The sequence below is a fragment of the Manacus candei genome, unplaced genomic scaffold (assembly GCF_025592945.1).
Source record: "Manacus candei isolate 608988 ecotype Guabito, Panama unplaced genomic scaffold, ASM2559294v1 h1tg000007l, whole genome shotgun sequence".
Classification (NCBI taxonomy): domain Eukaryota; kingdom Metazoa; phylum Chordata; class Aves; order Passeriformes; family Pipridae; genus Manacus; species Manacus candei.
Genome location: NW_026138055.1, coordinates 368,450 through 394,641, shown reverse-complemented (window position 1 = coordinate 394,641; position 26,192 = coordinate 368,450). Strand labels below are relative to the sequence as shown.

At 41.0% G+C, this 26,192-nt stretch overlaps 2 protein-coding genes and 1 long non-coding RNA gene across 7 annotated transcripts in view; 2 read left to right on the top strand and 1 right to left on the bottom strand.

The window, feature by feature from the left end:
* LOC127481320 (protein LYRIC-like) overlaps positions 1-4,161 on the top strand; it is a 29,810-nt gene extending 25,649 nt beyond the window's left edge. The window contains exons 10-11 of the mRNA XM_051810486.1: positions 1,463-1,586; positions 2,047-4,161. Coding sequence (XP_051666446.1) covers positions 1,463-1,586; positions 2,047-2,102 — 180 coding nt within the window. The 3' untranslated portion in view covers positions 2,103-4,161. The remainder of the gene's footprint in view (positions 1-1,462; positions 1,587-2,046) is intronic.
* LOC127481543 (uncharacterized) lies at positions 41-11,934 on the bottom strand. 4 transcript variants are annotated; one of them, XR_007908248.1, is made up of 3 exons: positions 11,593-11,812; positions 10,648-10,768; positions 41-1,213 (listed from the first exon to the last, which is right to left on the bottom strand). It is a non-coding gene; the product is annotated as an uncharacterized LOC127481543 (long non-coding RNA). The 4 variants fall into 4 exon arrangements; XR_007908245.1 differs by lacking the exon at positions 41-1,213 and adding an exon at positions 9,171-9,577 and having other exon boundaries at positions 11,593-11,934; XR_007908247.1 differs by lacking the exon at positions 41-1,213 and adding an exon at positions 9,171-9,577 and having other exon boundaries at positions 10,648-10,765; positions 11,645-11,934.
* On the top strand, positions 11,928-25,408 carry LAPTM4A (lysosomal protein transmembrane 4 alpha). Of its 2 annotated transcripts, none has more exons than XM_051810670.1 (7): positions 11,928-12,290; positions 18,852-18,972; positions 21,123-21,199; positions 21,292-21,414; positions 22,530-22,625; positions 24,013-24,111; positions 25,244-25,408. In XM_051810670.1, the coding sequence occupies exons 1-7, from the start codon at positions 11,943-11,945 to the stop codon at positions 25,250-25,252; spliced, it is 873 nt and encodes a 290-aa protein (XP_051666630.1). In that variant the 5' UTR covers positions 11,928-11,942; the 3' UTR covers positions 25,253-25,408. The 2 variants fall into 2 exon arrangements, with proteins under 2 accessions (XP_051666630.1, XP_051666621.1); XM_051810661.1 differs by having other exon boundaries at positions 24,628-25,408.
* The last annotated feature ends 784 nt before the right edge of the window (positions 25,409-26,192 follow it).

Genomic DNA, 26,192 nt, shown 5'->3' with positions numbered 1-26,192 from the left:
GAGTAGTGTTTGGTTTTCCAAGAACAGAGGGGTATGTCTTCTCTGTTAGGATGTTGTGACCCAAGGGAGACTTTTCTTCCTCTCTATCTTCTGGCTTCCTCTTCTCTTTTCTCCCTGCCTTCCCATAAAAGAAGTGTGAGTACAGTGAACCCCGGGGTTTTGCAACATGGTATTCCCTAATAGATTTGCAAAACAGTTTGATTTTAAGTACAGAGAGTTGTGCACTAAACTTGGAACGCATCTGCCTAGGCATTTTTTCTTCCATGATTAAAGCCAGATGCACTCCAAGTTTAGTGTACAATTGAGCTGTGTTTTATCTGTAGCTGAAGGTCATCCAGAGATATAAACAGTAATGCAAAGGTGGTTCCCGAAAGTCAGTGAAGATAAAGAGAGGCCAATGTTATACCACCGAAAAGCTTATTGAGAGAAAAATGTCTCAGAGTGCAAGAGAAAAAGGCTGTGGTGGGTGTCAGTTCATTGGGGATGGGAAGTGCAAAGGAACAGTGTTGACTGGATTTTGGAGCAGCCCTTGGCTGTAATGTCCTTGCTGTCCTGTGAAATGAGAAATGCAAGGGTGAATCCCACAAAATGTCCTAATTGTATTTCATTCACTTGTCACAGAATATGTTTTTCTGGACTTGTACAGCTTTTTTTGTTTTGTTTTGTTTTTATCATTTCTCTTCCTGTCACACCCACTGTGGTCTCTCATGATCCTCAGGACAATTTTGCTCCCTGAACTCCAGATGCTCCCATTTTAAGCAAAAAGGTTTTAACTGACCACAATCCACATAGTCATTAAGCCAGTCCATCAGTTCCCACAGTGCTGCCAGGCTACTTGCTCTCTTGCACAACCAATTAGTTGGTTTAGCTTTGTATGTACCTTAATGAATAATCTTAACAGTGCTGTTCAGACTCCTCAGGACAGCATTGCTCTTCTGGCATGTTTATGGAGGCCAGAAGAAGCTCATGTTGTATGTCAGCCCCAAATGCTGGTGTCTGCTGCTGTGCAAGCTCATCCTTCAGAGATGGACAAAAAAAAATGAAATTACTTTTGAAGCCAGATCCGCAAAGTTGCTCATCACACTCCTTGTGCTACATCCAGTGTTCCTGTGGACTTTGGACATTTAGCAGACACGAGGCTCATTTTACTCTTCAGTGTCACTACACAGTGACAGTACTTTCATCTCAATATTTCTTGCTGTTCTTCCATTCACTGGGGGAAGCAAGGGGAAAAATCATAATTAAAGACAATTTCAACACTATAATGTCCTCTAAAACAAATAAATAGGAGGTAGGTTGAGGACATGCCTCATGAGGAATATTCTAACATGTAAAAATTAATTTGTCCTACAGTTTCTTTAAATGCCCGCCAATAATGACATTTTCTCTCATATTCTGTATTTGCATATATTTCGTTTAACTCGTATGCTTAGTGAAGCATATTGTTTCAATTAAACCCCAGCAAGGTTTGCAAACAAGAATGGAAGAAGGCCCAAGGGACTTGATATCTACAAACTATAGCAGTGATGCAGTCTCTGTTTCCTTCAAAAAATCCTTGGATGTTGCTAATAATTCACCCAGTAATGGTAAGTGATTGTTTTTGCACATCTGATGAATTTTCAGAATAATATGTAATCTGAGAAGTGTTCACAAATGCATTTTTAAGTGAATATGCAAAATGCTTCTCCTTTAGCTGTATATGTTAATTCTTTGAGAGCCTCTGCATTACTCGGTATTACAGAGGCTTTTCTGTGACAAATACCTGTTCCTGCTCCTCTCAGTTACTGAGCAAAGCTACGATTGCATTTAGTGACAGTTATTTTTTTCAACACAAAACAGAAGGAAACGTGTCTGAGTGAGTCAGAGCCCACTAAAAACATTCAGAGCCCTCCCCATGACTTTGGATTACCCTCAAAAGTAGGTGGCCCTTGTTAAACACATCTAACAACCCTTAAATCCCCTTCATTAGGCAAAAAGCCAACAGTTCTTAGGGATGTGATTGCACATGGAACATTTGTGCACTGGCCCCTGTTGTGTGTATGGCAGGTGTATCTGGAAAAAAGGAGAGGAGGAAGAGGAAGAAAATGAAGAAAGAGACTTGAGGGAGTTGTGCAGCTGCTGGAGTGACAACCCGATGGGGCAGGCATACTGATGAGCTGCAAGGATTCTGCTTTCTGCGATGCCACACTGAGCCCAAAGCGAAGGGAGACTTCAGGAGACTCCCAGTGAGAGGAAGAGGAGAAGAGGAACAGTGAGCCAGAGAGCGTGAGTGTGTGAGAGAACGGAGAGAGTGAGCAGGCTGTGCACAGGAGGTGGTTTTGAAACAGAGTGGCTGTTCATTGCAAACTGCTGCCCTCGGTCAAAAGGTGTTGAATGGAGTTTGACTGGTTGCATTAGGTCCTTTCAGTTTTTCACTGTCATGTTGTTTGTCAACTTGTAGTGTTATATGCCATTGTAGAAATAGTTGGGCTGTACCTGACTGTGGTTGTACTGTGGTCCCATGGAGGATCCACCAGCTAGTCTGGCTTCCTCTTGCATTTTGGCAGAGATACTCATCGACAGGCTAGTAATGTACAGAAGGAAGCACTGTTCAGAGACAAGGGGAGAATAATATGGATCATTCTCAAACCTCCTAAATATTTTTAAATCCTTGTTGGCTGCTATAGTCAGACTTTGCCTCATACCTTGCCATATTTATACTTTTTACCCCACATCAGACTAGCGTGCTCCACAAGGGAACATTTCTAAAGGAGGTTTTAAACTTGTTTGGAAAGCTGGTCTAAACCTTCTTTTCTCCTTGGATTTCCTGGTGGGCTAAATTTTAAAGTCTGTATGTCCAAGCATGTTGCATTCATACTTATAATAGACTGAGGTAACTTTTAAAAACATTTTTCTTCACATGTTGTTTGGAAGTTTTTATCATTTTGTTACTTGAATATTGTAATATAAACTAAATTTGTGAATGAAATTTTTAAAAATGTCAATTTAGTATTTATTGACAAGTGTGTATTTCTCCTTGTCAGAGAGCTCATAGTATGGAGGAGAGAATGTGTTACAATTGAATACTGTGGTTTATAAACAATGCTGAGTTGACACCACTAAAAGCAGAAGCCCTTTATCCCTAGAGGAGCTGCAGCTTTGGTGGTAGCTGGGAGGATTTCTTCAGACTTGACCCATCCCAGAAGTGCTGCCTCGAAGGATGAGAGAGTGTTTGTCAAATCTCCATCTGCATTCGACTCTGCCTTTGGAGATGGTGTGGGAAGGTTATTTTACTAATGCATGTTAAATGTGTGCACATTTGTAGGCTTTGGGCTGATGCTGTGAAACCCATTTCACTGGGATACTGAGTAACCAGGGATGTGGCTTTACACTGCCACGGCTGCACTCCTGTTTGCATCATGGAGCCAGAGGAGAGCTCTGTGCTTCTGCCATGGCAGCCACCCTGTCCCTGATCCCAACTCATCTGAGCTTTACCTGCAGCTCAATACTTTTACCTTGATGGCCTTCATCTGTTACATAGCTGTCAAAGCAGCCATACCCTTCAGAGAAGCAATTAACTGCAGTAATGTATTTGTGTTTAGAGTTTAGCTACTATATGGTAAAGGGCAGATCTCTTGTGCTGTGATTTTTGGGGTAGTTAGCTGTGTGCTCTGAAATTTAGCACAGCAGGATTGTTTCAGAAAGGCAGAGGAGGGGTAATCTTAACTGATACCATTAGCAGCCCACCGTCTTGGTGTTTGAGTCTCAGTGTAGGAAAACACTGGCAGTGTATGAATGCACTGACTAGACCAAAGGGCTTTTATCTGGAAAGTAACTGGTTTGGAGCAGATGCATAACACGAAAATACATGGCTTCACTGGAGGAGCCGGTACAGCAAGTTCAAGGGTTTAGAAGATGTGCTAATGAGTATGTGGGTAATAAGCAAAGTTCTGCTATCTCTGCAGCCAATGTAAAACATCCATTGACCTCATTGGGGCCAGGATGTTGCCCATGGTCTCTGCTTAGCATTGAATATAACCTCTATCATCTCCAAAAAAAAATTCTTCTGCTTTTTTCTCTATATCTGCTTGCAAACTTTTTGATGTCTTTGTAACTGTTTTATTTCAATGTTTCAGGACTTCAAATGTCACTGTTTTTATAATAAAAAAATGAAAAATTTTATCCAAAGCCCCGCACTCTTGAACAGTTTTATTTAATTTGTATGTGTGTGAGTGAGAGCATGTGTTTTTGGCTAAAACCATTTCATTTTTAAGCTTTTTCAAGGTACTATAAATGTTTTTTAAGAGATTTCCTTCATCTGAACCCTTTTATGTTTAGGAAATCCTCATGACATTCTTCTGTTGTTGGGATGAAAAAAGAATGAAGACCTGTAACACTGCCAAGTTGACTATGGTGCTGATGACAAGCAGCAGCAGATTAAATTATCCAGCTTTTCTGTCAAATTCATCAGTACCTCTCTTACTGACATCAGTGCTATCTGGAGAGCTGCATTTTTCTTCTGGCTCTGCAGCTTCACAGATGGGAAGCCATCAGAGTAATACAGAAGGGTTCAATAGTGCTGTTAGAGCAGCACATTATTTAATACCCTATTCTAATGTAGGCAAAGAAAATACACTCCTACGACTAAATACTCTTGATTGGAGGCTTTCCTCAATAATTGAAAAGCACTCTTCAGGGCAAGTTGGGTGGCAATGTATAGCCTGCTTGTGTGATTCATCTGCTTTGTCAGCACTTAGGAAGGGTATTTTGGGTTCTGCTTGGTTGATATGGCTGTGGTAGTGCCAGAAGCCTTCCTGCACTACACCTCCCAGTGCCACTGCTGCACGTGCTCTCAGTGATGAGAAAGTGTTCTAAAGTGAGAGAACTGAGTTTAAAAAAAAAAAAAAACAAACACAAAGCGCTCAGCAACTGCTGTCAACTTCCATTCTTTCTCTTCCCAGTCCTCAGAGGCTAAAAGACCATCACACAGCTTATCAAATTGCCTTCACAGATGCTTTGAAAAGCAGACCTTTGAGTTCCTTATGAAACACTCCTTCACCACCGCATGCTCAGGTTACTCCCTGGTTTCTGTGCTCTTGAAACATGTTTCCCCTTCTCTTCTATGAGGCTGTGCAGATTATCAGCCTGCTCTGCTGATTCTGGCTCCAGGAGGGTTAAATGAATCTGCTAGATGTGCACATTCTCCTAGTCTCCGATCTTTGCTAGCTGGAGTCTAGGGTAAATCCTCACAGAAGATTCAACATCCCTCCAACAAGCTGAAGCATTGCTTGAGCTATAGCTGAATGTTATCCCTTAGAAGAGTAAATTGAGAGTAGCCTCTCTGGTCATTCATCAACCCAGTGTAGTTTAATTTTCAGTTCATGGGCCAGGTTCAGCTGGCTCCCCCTGCCTTTTCCCTAAGCAATTTATTAGCTGCTTCAGAGGCACATGCCTTAGGAGCAGCCAAAAGCTCTCCCTGTGCCTGCAAATAGCCCAGCAGCTGGAAATCAAGCCTCTGGTGCAGCCATGGTGTGGGAGGTGGGCTGAAGTGTGGCTGGGAAACATCTATGATCTGGTTAGGAGAAAGCAATTAATTGTTCCAGCAGCAAATGATGAAATATATGGCCTAAAGTTTCCACTTTCGCTTAAACTCAATCTACTCTATTTTTGTAATAATGCTCTTTCTTGTGGGCAGCCTTTTGAAGGTGAAAGATTGGCTGTATCCCTAATAATAGGGCCTTACCCATACATGGAGAATCCATCGTATCTCTGGCATTAAGATGTGGTTGATGCTGTAAGTGATGAACTGCTGACCTACAAAGCTGTGTTTACTCACAAGCAGACAGCAGGATGCAGATGCAGAGTCTGAAGCTTTGCTTCACACTGCAAACGTGTGTAACACTGCCAGGGTTAAGTGGGGCAACCGCAGAGAGGAATTTGGCCTGCTGCTCCATAATTTTCCATAACTGACCATTGTAATTGTCTATAATTATCAAGGTTCCACCCAATCTGCAGATTGGTGGCACAGCCGACATATCTGCACAAGCCAAGGAGCAGGTACATATGCTAATTGTCTGGCAGGAAATAATTTCTTTATTATGCTCACATTTTCTAAGGGTAGCTGGACGTTGTGAGGAGAGAGGGTTTTGAAGTCATGGGCTACAAAGATCAAATAGAGGAAACCTTGTCCCTCTTCTGTGATCATACTGAATCAGACCCAGGGGTATTTTCAAGGCAACTTGAACTTTGCACCATGTGCCATCCCTGACATTCAGCCTCACAGATGTTCTCATCTGCAAAGGGAAGGTCCTCCCGTATTGAAAGGATGTGGTAATGCATTGGTCTCAGAAACAAACTCCCTGTGTCTTTTGGGGAAACGGCCACTGTGACATAAATTGACCCCTCTATCGTCCCATCAAGAGAATATCAGAAACTTGGCAAACTTTATTTTCTATCAAATTTTAATTTCTCTTTGCATGCACAATTTTCCTTTGGTTCTGTGTAGTGCATGTTACAGAGACAAGTGATAAATGGCTTTATTCAACTCATCTGTGTTCCTCCTGGAAATCTTTGCTGGCATCTCAAATTGCAAACCCAGTCAAAGAGTCAATGTGCAAAGAAATCACTACCACCAGAAGGGAACATCCTGCTTCCCTGAACAGGTATCCTTCGGGTCCTTAGGCTCATCCTATTCACCCTGCCAAGATTCGTGGAAGGGCAGGGCCGGGCTGAGGGCTGGAAGGGGGAGGCTGTTGGTGAGTACAGGACATTTCCCCTTTCCAGCACTCACTGTTTGTTGATGTGAAAGCACTGAGATATTGAAATTGCAAGTACCATTTTAGATCGCGTTATTTTTAGACATTTTCATAGCTCCTCAGCTGTGTGGAGGCTGCTATAAATGAACCACAGCTCTTTTAGTTTATCAGATTTTGATTCTCTAAATGAAGATGAGAATTTTTATTCAATGTTTGAGATTCAGAAAACCTGAGCACAGAGAAAGTCACCCAGAAACACAGTCTTGTGCTTAGAGAAATTTTACATCATGCTGTCATATTTTAGCTGATTTTCTAACCTTTAGTTTAAAAGGTTTGGAACCGAGTTAAACTGACTCTTGCTGGTAAAAGATAATTCATATTGTTAACAGCAACCAACTAGAACAAATAGTATAGAAGCTTGGAATATTACATTAGGAATCCCAAAGTGATGTTGATTAATTCAGTAAACAAGAGTAAATTCAATAACCACAACAGTCATTGTGACACATTCTTATTACTTTCTTACCTCTTTTACAAGAAACCACTGACTCTCCAAATTACATTGTTTTCTTCCAGCAGAATCCATCTTGGAGAAAAATGCTGGTAAAATTTGTTAATGCTGACTTCAGGATATCTAGGATTTCACTGTGTGAGTCACCAAGAGCAAAGTTTCCCTCTGAGTAATTTATTTGAGGGATTTTTCCCCTCATTGATATGCTAATGCTTTGCTTTTACTTTAGTACATTCTTATATCTTTTAAGGAAGCAAAAAGTCAATCCATGATCTTAGCCTGCATATTTTTCACACCTTCTGCAACAGTTCTATGGATTTTTCTAAATTCTGCTGAAGGGATACGGTGTTACATATTGCAGTATCTATGTAAAGATATTACCTGCTCTGTGATGTTGAAAATCTTTGCTTTTTTAATTTAAAAATGGTTGTTCAGTGTGGAAAATAACCGAGTTTGAGAAGCTACCTTTCCTCATTTTTTTCCTTTTTTAATTTTAGAATGCAGAGTAGCAGACGCATACAGCTATAGGAAAAAAATATAGGAGTAACTTGTTACTGCCCTTATATTTAAGTGACTTCCACTGGGGAAGAAGGAGCTCCAACATGTCCTGCACTGCACCTTTTATTCCCCAGTAAAGAACCCAGTGCACAAGGGACTTGCTTGATGTTCCTACAACTTTGATTAACCTCTGTAGTGTTGGTCAAATCAGCTCATCTCACCACGCCTCAGTCTCCCAACCCCAATTGTGATAATATTAATATTAATAATAATATTTTCATTATAAACTGATATGAACTCTGCCTGAGGAGGTTACATATGGTCATCAGCTCAGGATCTGCAGGTTTCCCTTCACACAACAGAGCAAATGCTGAAGCAGAACCGTATCTCATCCTTCAAAATATTTCCATCCTGGCAATAGTACAGTGCGTGCAGAGAAGTAACGGTGACAGCATTAAACCAACATCTCCTAGCCAAGGACAGACTGAAGAACGGCACAAAAGGGAAAGATTGTGCTATTACAAAAATCAGGAGAAAACAGCCTTAGTGCTCCATGATTTTGACATCTTGTGAGTGTTGAACTTAGAAGCTGAAGGAGAATGCAGCCTGGTCTCTCATTTACCTGATCCTAGCTATTCTGCTGTCACTTTATTCAGATATGATTATTCAAAACTAATTTGTATTTGGTAAAACATTGCTAGGCCCTCTCAAGACAGAAGTGCAAATCTCCTGTCTAGACATGGGTTTTGAAAGTCCTAACTAGTCTGGCTAATGAGGAACACTGTGATATCATACCTTCCCTACCTGCTGAGAGGAAAGAGTTAAGTATCATGCTAGTAAAGGAATCCAAATCATTCTTTTGCAGCTGCTTTGGACTTGCAGATCTGCTTCCTGCTCTTACTGTTGAGGGAATTTGGTCCTGCATGCCAAGGTCTTTTTGCTATTTGTTTGAGGAAAAGTTTTATTACCAGTACTCTCCGTCTCCAAGATTTTGCTCTGGCTGTCATGGCTGTAAGATGAGCCCTTCAGTTTTTATATATTTAGCCTCACAAATCCTCTTTGAACTAGCAAAAAGGAGAGAATTAAGGATCAGCTAGAAGGAAGTGTCTTGCCTGAGGTCATCTGGGCTGCTTGTGGCAGAGAAGAACTGGAATCTTTCACAGAGGGTAGGACTAAAATCATTAACCTATTCTCTCTTTCCCCAAGTACAGGAAACAATGCAATCATTCTCAAAATACTCTTTTAATCTTTTCTTTTTCTTTTTTTTTTTTTTAAGGGAAGAGAAAGTAGAGAGTTTTTTCTATGCCCATTCAATAGTTTCACATCAGTCTATCCTGCTGTGGAAAGCTTCTTTGTGATGTTAAATGAGATTCACATTATTCTTCCCAGTATCTTTGTTGTCTGCAGGGTATAACAAGCAGCGAAGCTCAAGGGAATCGCATCAATTTTTATTCTGAGTCTGGCTGACAAAGATATGAACACTTAATTAAGATTTCTTTCATCTCATGAAAATAGCCCTGAAGATCTGAGCCTGACATGAGAGCTGCCAGTGATGCAAGCAAAGGCAAAGTGTCCAACTGCAAGATCTTAGCTGGAACACTTGCCCTCACAAACCATTTGGACTGAGAGTGGGATCTAGGTGTTTCCAAATTGATGTCCAAGCTCGGGGGAGCGGCTCTGGCTTTCACTTCTGACTCATTCTAGTACTGTGAATTCCTGTTTCACACAGGGCCAGACCAACAGGAGGGAGAGTCTCTGAGCTCCACAGAACAATGTAATCAATTCAGGCATGCATGCAGCAGGAACAGTTGGCTTAGGCTTCCCAATGTGCCATCTGTGAGGAAACCGATTTTTTAAATGACTGATTACAATAAAATGCACATTCTTTCTCTATTTATTTACATGGATGCATGTATATTGATTAAAATTAGTCCCTTTTCGCTACATTAAATCAGAGTGTTGATAATTAAGGCATCTGTGCACAGGGCTGAGAACATTAGGAGTACTAGAGAAACAAACAATAGTTTATAATAGGATCATTACAGCAGTCTTAGCAGCACTTACAACATGTTTATTCAAAAATGAAATATGCCCTAAGGAAGAAAAACACCAATTACGGAACACTGGGGATTTAAAATAAAAAGGTCAGTTTTAAAGCCTTTAAGTAAATAATTTCAAACAACTCAGCAACAGCTCATGTTTAAAAATAGGTTAAGCAGCTAAAACACTAAAATGTGTTAATTGTAGGATCTGGCATATATCAAAAGGACAAGCACAGTCGCTATCATTACCTTCTCATTGTTCAGGGTGAAAAAGCTCAGTATTAATACTGACATACATCTTGGTGTATATATGCACGGCAAATATTTACGGTTTTGTGAGTGTCTCAAACTGATTGTACACTGCCAAGAAGAACATACTTGCAGTTTCGCATAAAGGAGTAAAATAAACAGTGTGTTTCTGTATCAACAGCTCAGGTCTGCAGAAACCCTTGGGTCAGGGGAAGTTTATAGGTCCTTCTCCATGTGGGAACAAGAGACTGCGTGTCTAAGTGGTGGGGACACCACTTTGTACGTGTGGTACACATACAAAGACAGCACTTGGATTTATACATGTTATTTCTAATTAATATGTGCATTAACATGCACAGCAACTGCAGGTTTCAGTGGGACTAATGAAACATTCCCATTACCCACTCACCAACAGGGCCCTGGACTAACCAACAAAGTAAAGCACCTTTGCGGACTGAATTTCACCTCTTCTATTTTCCCTGTTATGACCTATGATTTTAGTATAATCTTATTACTTAATCCAAGGAATTAACACAAAAGAATAGCAAAAGAATAGCAAATCTTCTACAGCACTGGCTGAATTTCAGTGAAAGCTGGGGGACGTTAGCAGTACCTCAAAGCTTCAGGCTCTCCTCAGGTGTTGTGGTTTAGAAATGGTACTCTCCAATTCAGTGCCCCCACTGAGGCTCTCCAAAAACTGCACTCTGTGCTCTTTCTCTCTCTTCCCCTTCCTGCTTTGGTGGGATGGAATTGAGAATTAGAGGTACAAAATGCAAAGATCATGGGTTGAGATAAGAACAATTTACTGGAAACAGCAACAAGATAAGAAAACTAACAGGAATAGCAACAATAGTAATGACAGAGAGTATATGAAAAGAAACTATTCATAAGAAAAAAAAATTCTCATTTCATGAAAGTGAGATTGCCTTTCCCTTGCAACGAGCGCCTTTTCCTGAAACGGAGAGTCCCTTTTCCCTGCCCCCAGCAATGCCACGAGGTGGTACAGAATAACCTGTAAGGAGGTACAGAATAACCTCCATGTCCTGACCATGCCCCCTCCAGGCTACTGCAAAAAAGTAAGCCTGTCCTGGCCCAAACCAGGACCAGGAGACATTACTCCTGGTTTTTATTTTGGAATTAAAGGTTGCCCCGTAATCACAGAATCAATTCGGTTGGAAAAGACCTCTCAGACCATCGAGTCCAACCCGTGACCAAAACCCACCATGTCAACTAGACCACAGCACTAAGCACCAATCTTTCCTTAAACACCTCCAAGGGATGGTGACTCCACCACCTCCCTGGGCAGCCTACTCCAATATCTAATGACTCTTTCTGTGAGGAAGTTGCTCCTGATATCCAGTCTAAACCTCCCCTGGCACAGTCTGAGGCCGTGTCCTCTCATCCTCTCTATCACTTGTTGCCTGGCAGAAGAGACCGACCTCCACCTGACTAAAACCTCCTTTCAGGTAGTTGTATATATCAATAAGGTCACCCCCGAGCTTTCTCTTCTCCAGACTAAACACCCCCAGCTCCCTCAGCCGCTCCTCATAGGACTTACTCTCCAGACCCTTCCCCAGCTTCACCCCCCTTCTCTGGACCCTCTCCAGCACCTCAATGTCCTTCTTGTAGTGAGGGGCCCTAAAGTGGACACAGTACTCGAGGTGCCCCTCACCAGCACCGAGAACAGAGGGAAACCGCGCTGTCGTTGGACAACAGTTTCACCCCTATGGTTTCGCTGCCTGCACGGCGGCCAAGCCCCAGCTCCTCGGCCCGGTCACCCCACACCGGCGCAGCACGGAGAACTGCCCCTCGTGCCCCGGGCGAGCATGACAGACCGTGTTCCCGCCGGATCCGCCGCAGGGAGCGGCACCGCCCGAGGGGCTGTGGGATGGGTGGGCTGGACCCAAAATGGCGGACACAGCCCCGCCCCCGCAGGTGAGCGCTGGGCGGCACTCCGGAGGCCAGTGCGATTGGTCCGCGGTGCCGCCAGTCACCCGTTGCCGCGGCAACGCGGACCCGCCCCGCGACCCCCTCTCGGCTCCTGATTGGCTAGCGCACGCGGTGACGCGCGCGCGGGGGTTTTACGGCCCCGGGCCTCGGGAATTGCCTGGAGAGGGCGGGTGGTGGGGTGGGTGGACGGAGTTCTGTGTAGCCGCCATGACGTTCAAGCGTAGCCGGGACCGTTTCTACAGCACCCGCTGCTGCGGCTGCTGCCATGTGCGCACCGGGACCATCATTCTGGGCACCTGGTACATGGTGAGTACCCGGGGCGGCCGGCGGGCGAGGGGGCGGCGGCGGCGGCGGCGGCGGCGGCGGCGGTGGGGGGGGCCCGCGCGCAGCGCGCGTGCGCGGGGGAGGTGGTGGTGGTGGTGGGGGGAGGTTCATCGCGCGCGTGGCCGCCTCGAGGGGCCGGGGTGCTCCCGCTCCCCTCATCCTGGGAGTTGTTTCCTTTTTCGAGGGGCTCCCGCTCCCCTCACCCCGGGAGTTGTTTCCTTTCCCGAGGGGCTGCGGAGCTCTGGCTCCCCCGCCCCCCAGAGAATTGTTCCCTTCCTGAAGGGAAGCTGGACGAGAGGGTTTCCTGGGGTCACCCGACGGGGCTCGAGTCCCTTTTCCTTCCCTTACAAAGCCCAGTTGTCCCTCGGCGGCCTCCCTTGTTGTACTTGGAAAAAGAAAGTGAAGGGAAAGTTCAGAGCGTTGTAATCTGGGTCTCGGAGGGGTTGTGTTAATATTGCCATTCTTGTGTTGGAGGGATTGAGACTTTTAAACAGCACTGAGCGTGTCCTTGGTAAGGGAGGAGAGCTGGAGGAGACTGGAATTTGTGTTATAGGAGGATTAGCTGTGGTGTATAAGCTCGGACAGGAAGGTCCTTGTGTCCAAAATGAGCATTTCTTTTGCTTGTCGAAGAGCTTTCTAACAGGGGAAGTTCCCGATTATTCCATGCTCTGGTGTTCTCAGCACAGGGGCTGAGAAGCGATGGAAGCAAATTTGGCTCCCAAAACACTTCTTTGCTTTCTGCCTGGTGAGGTCTTTCTTTCCAAGAGAGAGCGGTGATGATGAAGATGAAATATTAGAGATAGTTCTGAACTAGGGTGAAATAGAAGCGTGAAAACAATACCAGCAAGTTAAAGGCCTGGAGCCCTAACTTCCCTTAGTTCCCTTAAACGGAACTGAGTTACCAACTTGAGTTCCCCTTTATTGAAGTTATTTCTTCATCTTTCCTTCCCCCTTCCCCTCGCGGGCAGTAAAAATGAGAGGATAGTTTACAAAAGTTGAATCATAACTTTTCTGTTTTCTGAAGCTGTAGCCAAAGACTGTGTTTTCCTTTACCCTTCCCCAGACTGTAAAAAAAATAGAGAATGCTGAATTTTAACGGGTTGATGTGAAAGAGCCATGCACAGAAACTGCTTTTACAGGCATGGGGATTTGAGTTTGGAGAGTTCATGGTTTATCTTAAGCAAGTATGGGGAGATCCTTTATTTTTATGCATTTTGGTCCTTTGATTGGCAAAAAAATGTAAAGTCAAACAATAAAGTGGCCGGAGAGAGGACTGGAAGAAAAAGCAAGGTAGGGGGTGGGAAATGTAACAAAACTCTAGGAAAAGGATATTTCTTTCATTTTCAAGAAGAAATTGGAAAAAATGTCATGGTGCTGATTAGGTTCTGTTATTAGGTCATTTAAAATAGAAAAATAAATGTCCATTGTAATATTGAGAATCGGACTTGTTTTGGAAACCTGCAAAACCTCCGGAAGTTTTGCCCCGTGCTGATGGATGGAATTCAAGAATGTGCTTCTGGTACTTCAAGGAGAAGCACAAATCGTTAACAGTAGGGAGACAGTGATCCTTGTTACAGAACAGAAGCACCTCGCTGCCTTCCCCACTTCGTTTCCTGTTCGCGGGAGTGTCTGTAAACCCAGGAACTTGCTGGGGGCGGAGGACAGGGATGTGTTTCCGTGGCCACAGACCTGGTAGTACTTCCAGCTGCTACCTCTCTCTTACTGTGCTTATGTTTCGCCTTGTTGCCTGGCTGCAGCTCCTCTTTGTTCTTTCTGCATGCATGCTGGGGACGGTGAAAAGTGCGCCGGGCGCCCATGAGGCTGCTGCTCCAGGGACGGACGGGGCTTTGATCTGTGCAACGAGTCAGTCTGCTGGAGGGAAAAATAGAGTTGAGTTCAGGGTCGTAGGGGGCACACGAAGTGCTTCAGAGCTGTGTTGTTCTATAAGAAAAGAAGTTTATATTAAATGTATTAAACGCTTTGTTAAACTGTGCATTGAAAATTTTTATCCGGTTCTTCCCAGCTGTGACCTGGGAAGAGGTGAGGACTTTTAAGTATGACAGCTGTTGGCTGTTTGAGCTGAAATAAGGTCTTTCAATGAAGTCTTATGTGGTCTTGCCTAATGCTCTAAATCGGAATTCAGCGATAATTTATACCTTTTTGAAGGCAAAGTACTGTTTGGACAGTGAAAATTAGACTTATCTGTCTGCTCACAAACTTTAAAAAAAATTAAATGGTCAAGAGTATGTCAGGTTGTTTAGAAATGTAATTAATGCACCATTTAAATATAGCACTAACTTAGTCTTTCAGATTCTCATGAGAAGTATTTCTAAATCAACTTAATAATCTCTGCTTGTAAGTTACAGTGGGACAAGTAATAATAACTTTCTTTGTGTTTTTTGGTTTGTGGGTTTGGTGGTTTTTTGTTTGTATTTTTTGTATTTTATTGGGGTTGTTTTGAAGGAGGTAGCTTTTTGCTGGGGGACAATGTTTAGTTGAAGAATAGGTTTGTATTACTGAAAGTCTTGCTCTTTACTGGATAGATTGGGTTCCCGTGCAGTGCAGTACTGAGGGAATTTGATACCAGACATAAAATGGAGTCTTATAACAATCTACTCCAGATGTTTTATTAAGATAAGAGTTTGTCTACTTAATACATGCATGTTATCTTATGTAACCATTTCTTTAGGCATTTCATATTCCTTGCTTATTTGCATACTCTTAAGTCTTGCATCTAATTAAGTTTTCATCTCACTAAAACAGTTGTATCACTGTTCTTGTTGAGTGCTTCTGCAAGTCCAGAGAAAACAAGGATATTATCTTCTAAAATGTCTGCTGTTGATGCTGTGTGATCAGTGTCTTAAGCACGCCTCAGTCTAAGGGCTGCTGCTGTTTGTGATCAGTAAATAACGCTGCAGTTGCAAAGAGATAAGTTAAGGACACTTCCAGTGGAGTCGTACTTGAGATCCAGGACTGATAGAGCTTGGTTTGCTCCGCAACACCCACTGCTGTTCTGTGTAGGAAGGAGAAGGAAACGTCCTGTTCCTCACTCCGTAATTGCAAACGTGTGGCTTTGAAGTTTGTTTCTTCCTGTAAACTTTCATATTAGGCACAGTGCTTCCCAGAAACCGGAAGCACGAACACTGCACTGGCAAAAATGGGATCAGAGTTCAATAAACAGTCTAAAAGCAATAGCATTGTTTTGGAGGGAGGGGCTGGTGCGTTCTGGCAGCAAACTTCAGCGATGGAGGTAGTGATGCAACTGCTGCTGGTCAGCAGGAGGCTGAGGGGGGATCTCTGGAGTTGTTTATTCACTAAACAAGACTTACAGAAACAGGGAATATAACTGGTCCCAATCTAATACTGACAGTGCTAGAGGCCCTGAAGTACCCTATTTAAAATAATTCTTTTTCAGTTTTTATTATTTCGATATAATAAACCAAAACAAATCAGAAACTCCGTGTTGTTGTTTTTTTTTTTTTAATTTGGGAGCAAGTTTAGGGAAAAATATTGGAAAAGTGAAAGGAAAATGAAGTATAGTAGTGCAAGGCAATTTACCTCTTTTGCCTCATAAAAGGAAAGAAGCAAATTATAAGTAGGAGTTTTTGTTTTTGTCCAAGTCAGTCTGAGTGCTTGGGAAAACCTAGACTTCATGTTCAGGCCTCCTGAGAGAAGCACTTACATGATAAGGCATTAAGTGTACCCTGTGGAGGTGAAACTCGCTAATTAAAAAGTTAATGCTTTTTAATAGCCCCACTGTCTTTTGAGTTCTAATCATATGGGGAGCTAATATTTCTGTTACCACTGTGTAATAAATGCTGACTTTCTACATGATTACCAGCTTTTTGATTTTTAAATTTTGATACAGGCTACACCAAACTGTGTTAAACTCAGCCATCCCAAATATAAAATGTAAAATATTACAAAACTACATTAAGGGGGTTTTCGTATTAATTGAACCACCTTTTGAGTAAGAGTTTGAACATGCATTTTGCAAATTTTTTTATTATTATTTTTGATTTCCCAGCAAAAAGGATGAGGATGGGGCCTGCTGGGATTTGAGGTGTTATCTCAGAACATCGCACTGTTCATTGAGTGCTCTCTTGTCAAGATTGGTGGGATTTTTTGAGGCAGAGGTGGTGGTGTTTTCAATCCTCATGTTAAACTGATGCGTACACAAGTTTTATATTTTTCCGACTTCTTCTCCATGTAGACATTTGTGAACGTACATTTGATTTGCAGTGGGTATATACTTACAAACTCTAGCGATGCTTTGCAGTCCAGACCATACTCCTGCTGCCTGTTACGTTGATTGTTAAGTTGAAACAAGCCTTGTGTTCTTGTATTATGAAGCTTCTGTGAAAGGGTGGAAGCAGTTAAAATACAGGCTCTGGCTCTGTAGCTGTTAATTGAAATCCATATGTCGAATGTGATGAATTGCTCAGTGCTGTGACAGATTCATAAACAGCAACAATGGAGTACTGGAAACCCTGGGGTGTTAAGTGGCAGAGGTTTGGGTTGTTTGTTTTTAAGTTACTATTTTTATTCTGTCTCGTTGATTCTAATAGATTGTACTTTGAATGACTATTTTCTGATTTCCTTTCACATCATTTCAGGTTGAGAAAATTAATCTTTAATACTTTGAACTGTGCTCAGGAACTAGTGAAATTACTGAAAACTTCTGTATGCTAAATTTGGACTGTGGGTAGGGTGAAAAAAAAGTGATAGATGTGGAATTATGGTCTCAAAATTCCAAGGCATTCGAGTTCTTCAGTACTTCTATAGTAACTGAAGTCCTGCTTGCTCTTTTTCTTGAGGCAGATAGCCTATCATGGCAGTTAAACTTATGACTGTGTGTAAACAGTAAATAATTTAGCTATAATTGAACATGTCCTTTTGTGTTTTGTAAAGTAGAGATCAACATTTCAACTGCCCCTTGACACTGGCTTTTTAAAACAAGTTAGAGCAGGAAGGTATTTTCCAACATATAGTTTGATACCCTCAGTTCTCTCACAGAGAGAGGAGGAAATGGAAGGGTTGAAAATGAACTGAGAGCAGAAAGCCAGAATACAGAAGGACTAAACAGGTGAGAGATTATAGTGTTCTGTACATGTGACCAGTGGTGAAGCAAAGTAAAATATGTAGACAAGTGACAGATGAGCAACTTGACAGTTTACCCTGCAGTGTCCTGTGAGGGGGAAAATATGCTTGTTTCGAGGCTAAAGATAGTGGTGGTTGAACTTATTTTTTCACTACCAGCTGTACTAGCTGCTGTATTTTATGTTCTAAGGCATAAAATGGAGTATACAAGTGACTCAAAGTAGCTGGAAATTCTAACAAGTTTGTGTAATGTATGATGAAGTTGCATTTCTACGAAGTGACTAGCTTTGATATCATGAAAGTTGTATTTAGCAGAAAGTGCAAGCAAGCTTATCACCACGATATCTCTAAACCTTGGGGGGAAATGTTTAACAGCTTTTTTCCTTACTGAAAGCTTCAATAATTGTACATAGACTTGCCACTGCTCCTCCTGGAACCAGGCCAGTAAAAGAAGAAATCCCTGGCAAATATTCTTAAGTTGTGAGAAACTGTAAACCAGTTTGGTGTTTTTCTTTTGAGGCTAATTGTAAAAGATCCTGCTGGTGGTGGTGACTGTACTGAATACTGATTGGAAAATGTCTGCAGCTCGAAAATACCATCATGGCTTTTTCTGTTACGCAACCTTTGGCATGTCTCTCCAGATATTAGTAACAGAAACTATGCCCCTGTAAGTCTTGAATAGGTTATAAATGCTCTGAAGGCAATTTTACAGAGGCTTAAGCTACTTTTGGTTCTTTGAGCTCTTACTGAAGACATTTCTGGTATGTACCAAAATTGGGTAACAGAAGTAGTCTTCAGTGGCAGTATGAGGGAGGAGAAGGACTGGTGAGCACACAACCTGTGCTGAATGCTTACACATTTTGCAGTTCAATCTTTGTGTGTGGTTTTTCTTACTTCTCCTGTAGTAGCCTTTCTCCTTCGTGTAGCCTTTCTGATAAGGACTGATGAGGTTTTAATAAATTCTCTAGGAAGGGGAGGGAGATGGTTCTCCCCAGCTTCTGTAAAGGCTGTAACATGGCAGAAACTTAGTACTTTATTTGTTGGTTAAATTAACTCAATTTGTGACAGAAAGCAGAAACTTTCCAAATGTGTCTTGTTGTGTCTGCTGTTGTGTCCTGACCTCTTTTAATTATTATTATAATAATATTATTAATTATGTCATTTGAATCCCTACAAACGTTATCCATCCCCTTAATTTGTAAAGTTATTCTGTTGTGATTCTTTAACCCTAGCAAGTGTCTGGTGCTCTTCTGGTTGTTTTGGTAGAGATTTAACTAAATCAGCTTGAAATTTCATTGTAAGTTGGGCTCTCTTTTTTTCTTCCACATATAGGCAAAGCAAAGAGTGTGTTTCTAACTGAAATAAAGGATTATTAGTGTGTCATTAAGATGATCCTAGTTGTTGCAATGCAAATAACCTTGAGGTAACTGTGATCTCTCTCAGGTGGTGAACTTGCTGATGGGCATCTTGTTGACAGTAGAAGTGACTCATCCAAATATAGTGCCAACAGTTGATATCCAGTATGAAGTCATCGGAAATTACTATGCTTCCGAGAGAATGGCTGGTAGGTCCATAACTCAACTGGCTGATTAGAAAATAAAGCAGTGTTGTGAAGGATTTGCCTTACACTAGTGTGTAATATATGCATAGAGCTTTTAAATGTGATTGTCTTGTTTTTTGAACTTCTCCTAAATTATTCTGAGATTGAGTTCTTCTACAAGAATAAAAAGAACTTCATGGAATATTATTTTTACTTCATATTATGCCTAAGCCTCTCAGATGATAAGATTTCTGAAGATTTCCTGGCCATATAATGCTTTGACTCTTGAAGTATGTGTGGAACATATCTAACTTGCTTTCTTCATGAACATTTACTATCTTTGCTGTCTCAGTAAAACAGCAGAAAACAGTTTTAAAGACTTTCTTTGAGAATTTTTCTTGATCTTTGTCGATTTAAGGAAAGAGCTTAGAGCTATTCTGTATGACTTTACTAAGAAGAAAACCATGCTGTCTTTCTAAGAAAAGTGGAAGAATTGGGACACCAAGTAAAACCAAAGTATTTCTTTAAGTTTGACCTGCAGAAGAAGTGAAACAGAAAGCATCATGAGAAGAATTAAGCCTACATTTCACTCTGTTATTGAGTGTATGATGTGTACAAGTGTAATTGGCGTCAAGCTTTTTGTCTGTAGTGACCCAGCTTTTTAACTATCGTATCTGTAAACTTGTGCATATATTTTGCTTCTCTTCTTTTTAAACGTGCAGAAATATGTTTAGTATTGCACTTCTAAGGTGCCTTGTCTTAGGCTGTTGTATTATATGAAAATTTAGGGAGGGTTAGATCCAGTGGAGCAAAGGATAAATAGTGCAGCACAAATGTGGGTTTTGAGCATTTTGTGTTGTCTTCATGACCTGAGTTCTGACCTGTGACCATAACTCTCATTTATTAGTAATGAAATGAGAGCGGGAGAAAGGACCAAATGCCTCATAAAGCCAAGATATTAAGTAAAATTACAGCAGATGTCTGTAAAATGTCCTGTGTTCTGTAACGAATGTTGGTGTACTTGGTAGCCTTAAGCTTATATGAATGAAAGATGCATCTGAAGGTTCTTTCTTCACTCTTTAGTGTAAAATGTCTGTCACATGCTTTTAACTTAGAGATTCTTATTTCCCATGTTGTCCTCTGGGCTAGAGGGTTTTGTGTGCATGAAGAAATATTACAGGTTTTATTGTGCATGTGAATATTGAGAGTAATAAATTCTCAGAAGAAAACCACACTTGTTGGTGACTGCTGAGACTTAGGTCTGATCAACACAGTGCATTTCAGATGGCGGGGGGGGCTCTTTCTAGATGCCATCTATGTATGTAGATATTATCTTGTACTGAATTAGATACATAAGTACTTCTATAGTGTCTTTTCAAATCAATTTCAGACTAGAAAGTATTCTCAGATCATCTCTTTTCCAAGCATGAGAACCACAAAAGTTTGGCTTCAATATTACTAAAAAACATTCATTTACCACATCTGTAGACTCTCAAGCTGGTTTCTTTCTCTGTGTTTAAAAAAGGAGAAAAGTATAATCTAACTCGTGGAAAGCAGCTGTGCTTCTGTCATCAGTAACTGTGATGCACAAGGAGAATCTTTATCATGCAGTTTCCACGAGTGTCCTGGATTTTCCTACAAATTGGCTTCTGTTCAACTGCCTTTTCTTGTAAATAATGGGATACCTTCCACACAGTGATTTCCTGTTTTCTTTAGTGTTACTGAAGGAGCAGCACTGCTCCCACTGCCAATGACCGAATTACATAACCAAGCCATTTTCAAGTATAAAGGTTGATACTGTGTTAGCTTCGCTTAAGATTCTTTCCATTTGTAAAGTTATTTACTCACATACTTTCAGCACTGACACATATTGCAAATCAGCATTATTATGGTGCATTACTATCAAACTACGTCAGGTTTGTAATTGGTGTGTCTGAGCTTTAGTCAGGCTTCTGATTAAGGCAGAGGGATTTTTCCAAATACTTTTCGGTTTTATTGAACCAGATCTTTTTCTGTTAGGTGAGATCTGAGCTACTGTATTCTGCTGCTGCTAGTTTGCACAGATGAACTAGTTGAGAACAGATCATAGTAATGGACAGAGCTGGGGTACCTGTCAACTGCAGTGAGACAACTCCAGGAAAGTACTGATGCTTATTGTTTTTCTTTTAATGCAGAAAATGCCTGCGTTTTGTTTGCCATCTCCCTCCTCATGTTCACAATCAGTGCAATGATGGTGTATGGTGCCATTGCTGTAAGTATATTTATAGTCCTGGTTTTAAACTTGCTACTTGAATTTTTAACTAAATAACTTACAGGCTGCTGGTTTTTTCTATTTCTTCTTAGCATCGTGTAGGCTGGCTGATCCCATTTTTCTGTTACCAACTCTTTGACTTTGTGCTCAGTTGTCTGGTTGCCATCAGCTCTCTAACCTACTTGCCCAGAATCAAGGATTACCTGGATCAGTTGGTAAGTGTTCAGCTCAAGTCGATATTTTACATTTGAAATTCAGGTTTGGTTTAATTGGATCAGTGACTGAGCTACAGTTCCCTTCCCATGCATAAGAAAGAGGAATTCAGCCTGCAGCAACCATGGGTGGTTATGAGAACGGGAGCTTATCAGAGATGGAAGGGCCAAAGGTATCATTGCCAAAGGAAAGCCAGGGAGAATAAAGAAAGAATTGTGATGGGAATTGTTGGTTTAAACTGTGTTGGCTACAACAGGACTTGAAAGGGTGTTTGTAACCCTTTAAGCAATAGGACTCTATGGCAAATTTATTGCAGATTAAAATGTATTGGCCCTTATTTGGTAAAGAAGGGGAGGAAAAGTGTAGGAAAGGTCCTACAGCATTATGGGATGGAATCTGAGATTGTTTTCTTTTTACATTCTATGTGGCTCTTATTTTGCAACAATACTTTCTAAGGAAACTGAATGGAGTTCTCATTAACACTGCCTGTAATTTAAAAGCAAGAAGACTCAGTGGATAGAATGCACTGTCAGTTAACAAGGAGCACAAACTCTGGCTGGTGTTTAGATCTGATCAAGCAGATGTTTAAAAAAGTAATTTTAAAAACAAGGTTGGATTGGTGTTTGTTACTGTAGTCAGGGAAAGTGAAGTCTGAAGTTTGAAGAAGCTCTCTGTTTGGCTCTTCTGAAGTTTGGGGACAACTTTTTACCTTTTTGCTCTGCACACATGTATGTTACAGGTTGGACTGCCATGAGGTAATTAATACTAAGTTATTAAAGAATTGTAGAGGACCATAAGTACAAATTCTGTGCTGGAACTGTGTAAAAGGAAGTTTTGTGGATATCTTTATTAGCGTGAGACTGATAATGTGACTATGGGCACGGACAGTGCTGTAGTGACCCGTTCTTGCAGGATAGAGGCAGGATAAATGCTGTGCTTTTGGGAGCATAGAGAAGAAACTAGTGAGAAACAGAACCTTTTGTTTCTGGGGGAGTAGTTTACACAAGAGTTGGTTTCATTTGGTGTGAAGTTTGGATGTTTTTCTATCATATTTGACTGCAGTGTTCATTCTTATCTTCTCCCTTTCTCTCTCTTCCCCTTTTTTTTTTTTGACTAGCCGGATTTCCCTTACAAAGATGACCTTCTTTCCTTGGACTCCAGCTGTCTCTTGTTTATTGTTCTGGTGTTCTTTGCCTTATTTATCATTTTAAAGGTAAGGTAAAATTTAAGCATATGTCTGTTTCAAGAGTTGCTAAATATTAAGATGCTGTCAATCTGCATTAATTCTCAGTGCTGAATTCAGAACCCATCTGGCTTCTTAATGCTGAGATAAGAACTTCTCTAAGCAGAATTGTTGGGATGTTCAGTTATGGTATGACTTAAGTCTAATATTTTGTGTACTAGTGTCTTCAGCTAGCTTGTGTGTGTGCAGTGGGGCATGTTTATGCAGTTCTGCCCTTCCTTAGGAGGAAGTAAGAATGCATAATGGCTTCAAATAACATCTTTTTGCCTATGTGAAGATAATTTTAATATTTGTTATAAAACTTGTGGTGAAACAATATTGAGTTACAGCATACAATTTTCTAAACAAAACTTTTAAAATCCCTCACTGTGCCTAACAAACCAGGATGCATGTTTTGAAAGGAAGATGACAGAATGAGGAAATGCGTAATTAATTCAGAACTGCATCTCCCTTCCTAATGAAGGGTGATATTACCAGTTATTTTCTTTTTGAGAATCTAAGTACAGAGGCATTAATTTGAATTACAGAAACTCTTGTGCAGACAAATCATATTAGAGAAATGAATTGATAATGTACATTTGCCCTGATAATGCTCTTTTATTGCATTCAGATTGCATTTAAGAAAAAATGAAGTAACGAAAAATAATTCTACTAATTATCTATATATTCTCCAATAGGAATGTCTGACTGGGGAGAGCAGAAGCCTAATACAGTAGATAAGATTTTGGTATAGATTGGGAAATTCGATACTTTTTGTATGACCAAGTGCTAACTTGCCAGATTGGGAAACATTAATGTTACACAATATAAACCCCAAGTCCTCATCAGATCGTGGTAGCATGTCTTTCTCCAGCAGTCAGTGTTGACTCAAAGTCCAACCAGCTTTGCTCTGCCATCACTTTGCTGCCAGCCCGGCTGTATATTTGAGTCTTCTCCTTCACACTGGCAGTTAGTTGGACAAATAGTGCTACCTTGGGGATGAGTGGGATTGTACTGTTGGCCTCTCCTCCTCCTCCTACTGGCAGGTTTGGACTGAGATCCACAGAAGCATGAGCCAGTTGGGGATTAATTTGATTAGCATTGCTGAGGCTGACAGAGATTAGTTGAATGAATCTGTGAATTCTTTTGCTAAAACCTGTGTGGTTCATACTCTCTGAGTCACCGTGACAGCAAAGCTAAATGGGGAGCAATAGGTTAGGTATGTGGCCAGATCTGTGAAATAGCAACCATTCCTCAGATATGTATTGCCTAAGTTGATTTATGCTCCTTTTTGTCATAGGAATGTAATCAAACATCTAATTTCTGACTCAACCAATGCATATGAGGTCTTTAAAAAGAGAAATCTCTCTTCTTTCAGGCATATCTAATTAACTGTGTATGGAACTGCTATAAATACATCAGCAACAGAAATTTGCCAGAGATCGCTGTGTACCCTGCTTTTGAAGCTCCTCCACAGGTAAAACCTCTGTTTCAGATAAAAGGAATCAGCATTGTTTAATTTTGAAGTAGAAAATCACCATATTCCTGTATGCTTCCAAACCTTGTGCACCTTTCTAAAGAAAGACTGGAAAGATTAAAAACGGTAAAGCAGCTAATTTTTTGGTGGGTTATTTCTCAGTTGCATTCTGATGGTGCCTAAAATAAGAGGGTTAATTAAGAGAAGTCCTAGAATGTTTTTGTTTTAGTAGAGGGAAGCTTTAATTGCATGAGTCCAAACCTTTCTTGCTGCTTTGCAAAGCCAGGAGGTAGTGGGGTGGAATGAATGACCCAGGGTTAGGCTCAACAGAGCACTAAACTGCTCCTGCACCTTCTTTCACTTCCTCATTTGCTTACTAGAAACGGCAGTAAGTTCTTAAAAACTTCTGCCTGCAACAGAGGATTAAATTGCTGATGGGGCATGTATGTTTTTGTTCTGTTTTTTTCTTATTTTCAAACCTTCTGCACTAATCACTTCAAAATGTCTTTTTCTTAGTATGTTCTGCCAACCTATGAAATGGCAGTGAAGATGCCTGAGAAGGAACCTCCACCTCCCTACATACCTGCCTGAAGCAATTTTTATGTTAATTAACATCTGTACCAGCTTCCTGGGGGTTTTGTCTTTTAATCTTGCAAAACTGCTTAAGTAATAGAAATATTCAGGGCTTTTAGGAGCAAACTGTTCTGTTTAAAATATGTTTGATATAAACTTACTAAGCAAAACACATCTGAGAGTGATTTTGTTTGCTTTAATTTTTGTTCTCCTTAATGCTCTTAAACATTTTATTGCCTTAGGGCGTTACACTGCAAGAACTTATGCATGTGACTAACTTGTGGCTTTTAATAATACCATCTGAGCCACTCTGATTGAAGTTAGCTACAATTATAAGTGTCTGCAGGATCATGCCCTTAATTTATATTAATTTTTTGTAAAGTAGTTCATAAAGACAATCTGATCGTACAGCAAAATGACAGTTTGCCTTTATCAGTTTTTTGGAAGGGGAGGGGTTTGAATGTGGTATATACGTGACTTTTTTTACTTTGCACTTTTCTCATATGTTATCTTCCCTTTTATTGTGTTTTTGTTGGTTATCCTATGTCTTGAAACATAGTATTTTTGAGGAAGAAGTGAGATGGCACAGGAGTACTATTACAACATGCTGTGAATGCAAGAAAAATAAATAGAAATGTGGAAGATGGTTGCATGCTTCTAATCTTCTATGTATTTTCCTCTTTGTGATAAATGATACTTAAATAAATCTTTTACAAAATGTTTACCATAGCCTTGGTTGATCTGTTTGGTGGTGGTTTTTTCTTTAAGTGCTTCGGTATCCTGCAGATAGTCCCCACACTTAGTTACAGGTTTAGTGGTTGATCTGTTCTTCAGCAGAAGTCCTCCTGTGGGTGGAGAACATGGATTCCCTCTAACACATAAACCTGTACTAAAGCCTTTGCAGTTCAAGTACTCTGTCATCTTCTGCTTGCCTGATTGGTACTTATGTATGAGCTGGGAAAAGGGAATTGTACTGGAGGCTTCTAGCCCTCCGGGAAATCTGATGTCTGGAGAGCTCAGGTGTTAAGAGCAGGACAGACACCCAGTAGGACTATATCATTATTTACACTGGAAAATATCCAGCATTGTTGAGATACACCATAACTTCAGAAATGTCCTAAAAAAAGAATAAAAACCAAACCATCTACAAACAACTTTTTACTCTTCCTCTTTTGTGGCAAGAGGGATAAGGAGGTAAAAGATAACTTAGTGATTTTATTTCTGAAGAAAAAACCGGCTTTCTAGTTTGGATTAAATTCTGGATAAAAAGGATTCAAGTTGCTACAGGTTGTTGGTTAATGTCTTTTCAGTGTGTACCTCTGTACATGTTTAAAATTGCTCTGTCATGGCTGTGCTATTGGCAATAGTTTCCCTAGTTTTCCCTTAGGTGCCACCCGTGAGAGCACCTTGAACTGCAGTGGTCTAAGACCATCTTGTGCCACTGTTGTGGCAGTGCCCTGCCCTCCCAGTTACCCTGAGGGGGTACCTGGAGTACATCCAGGGCTGGG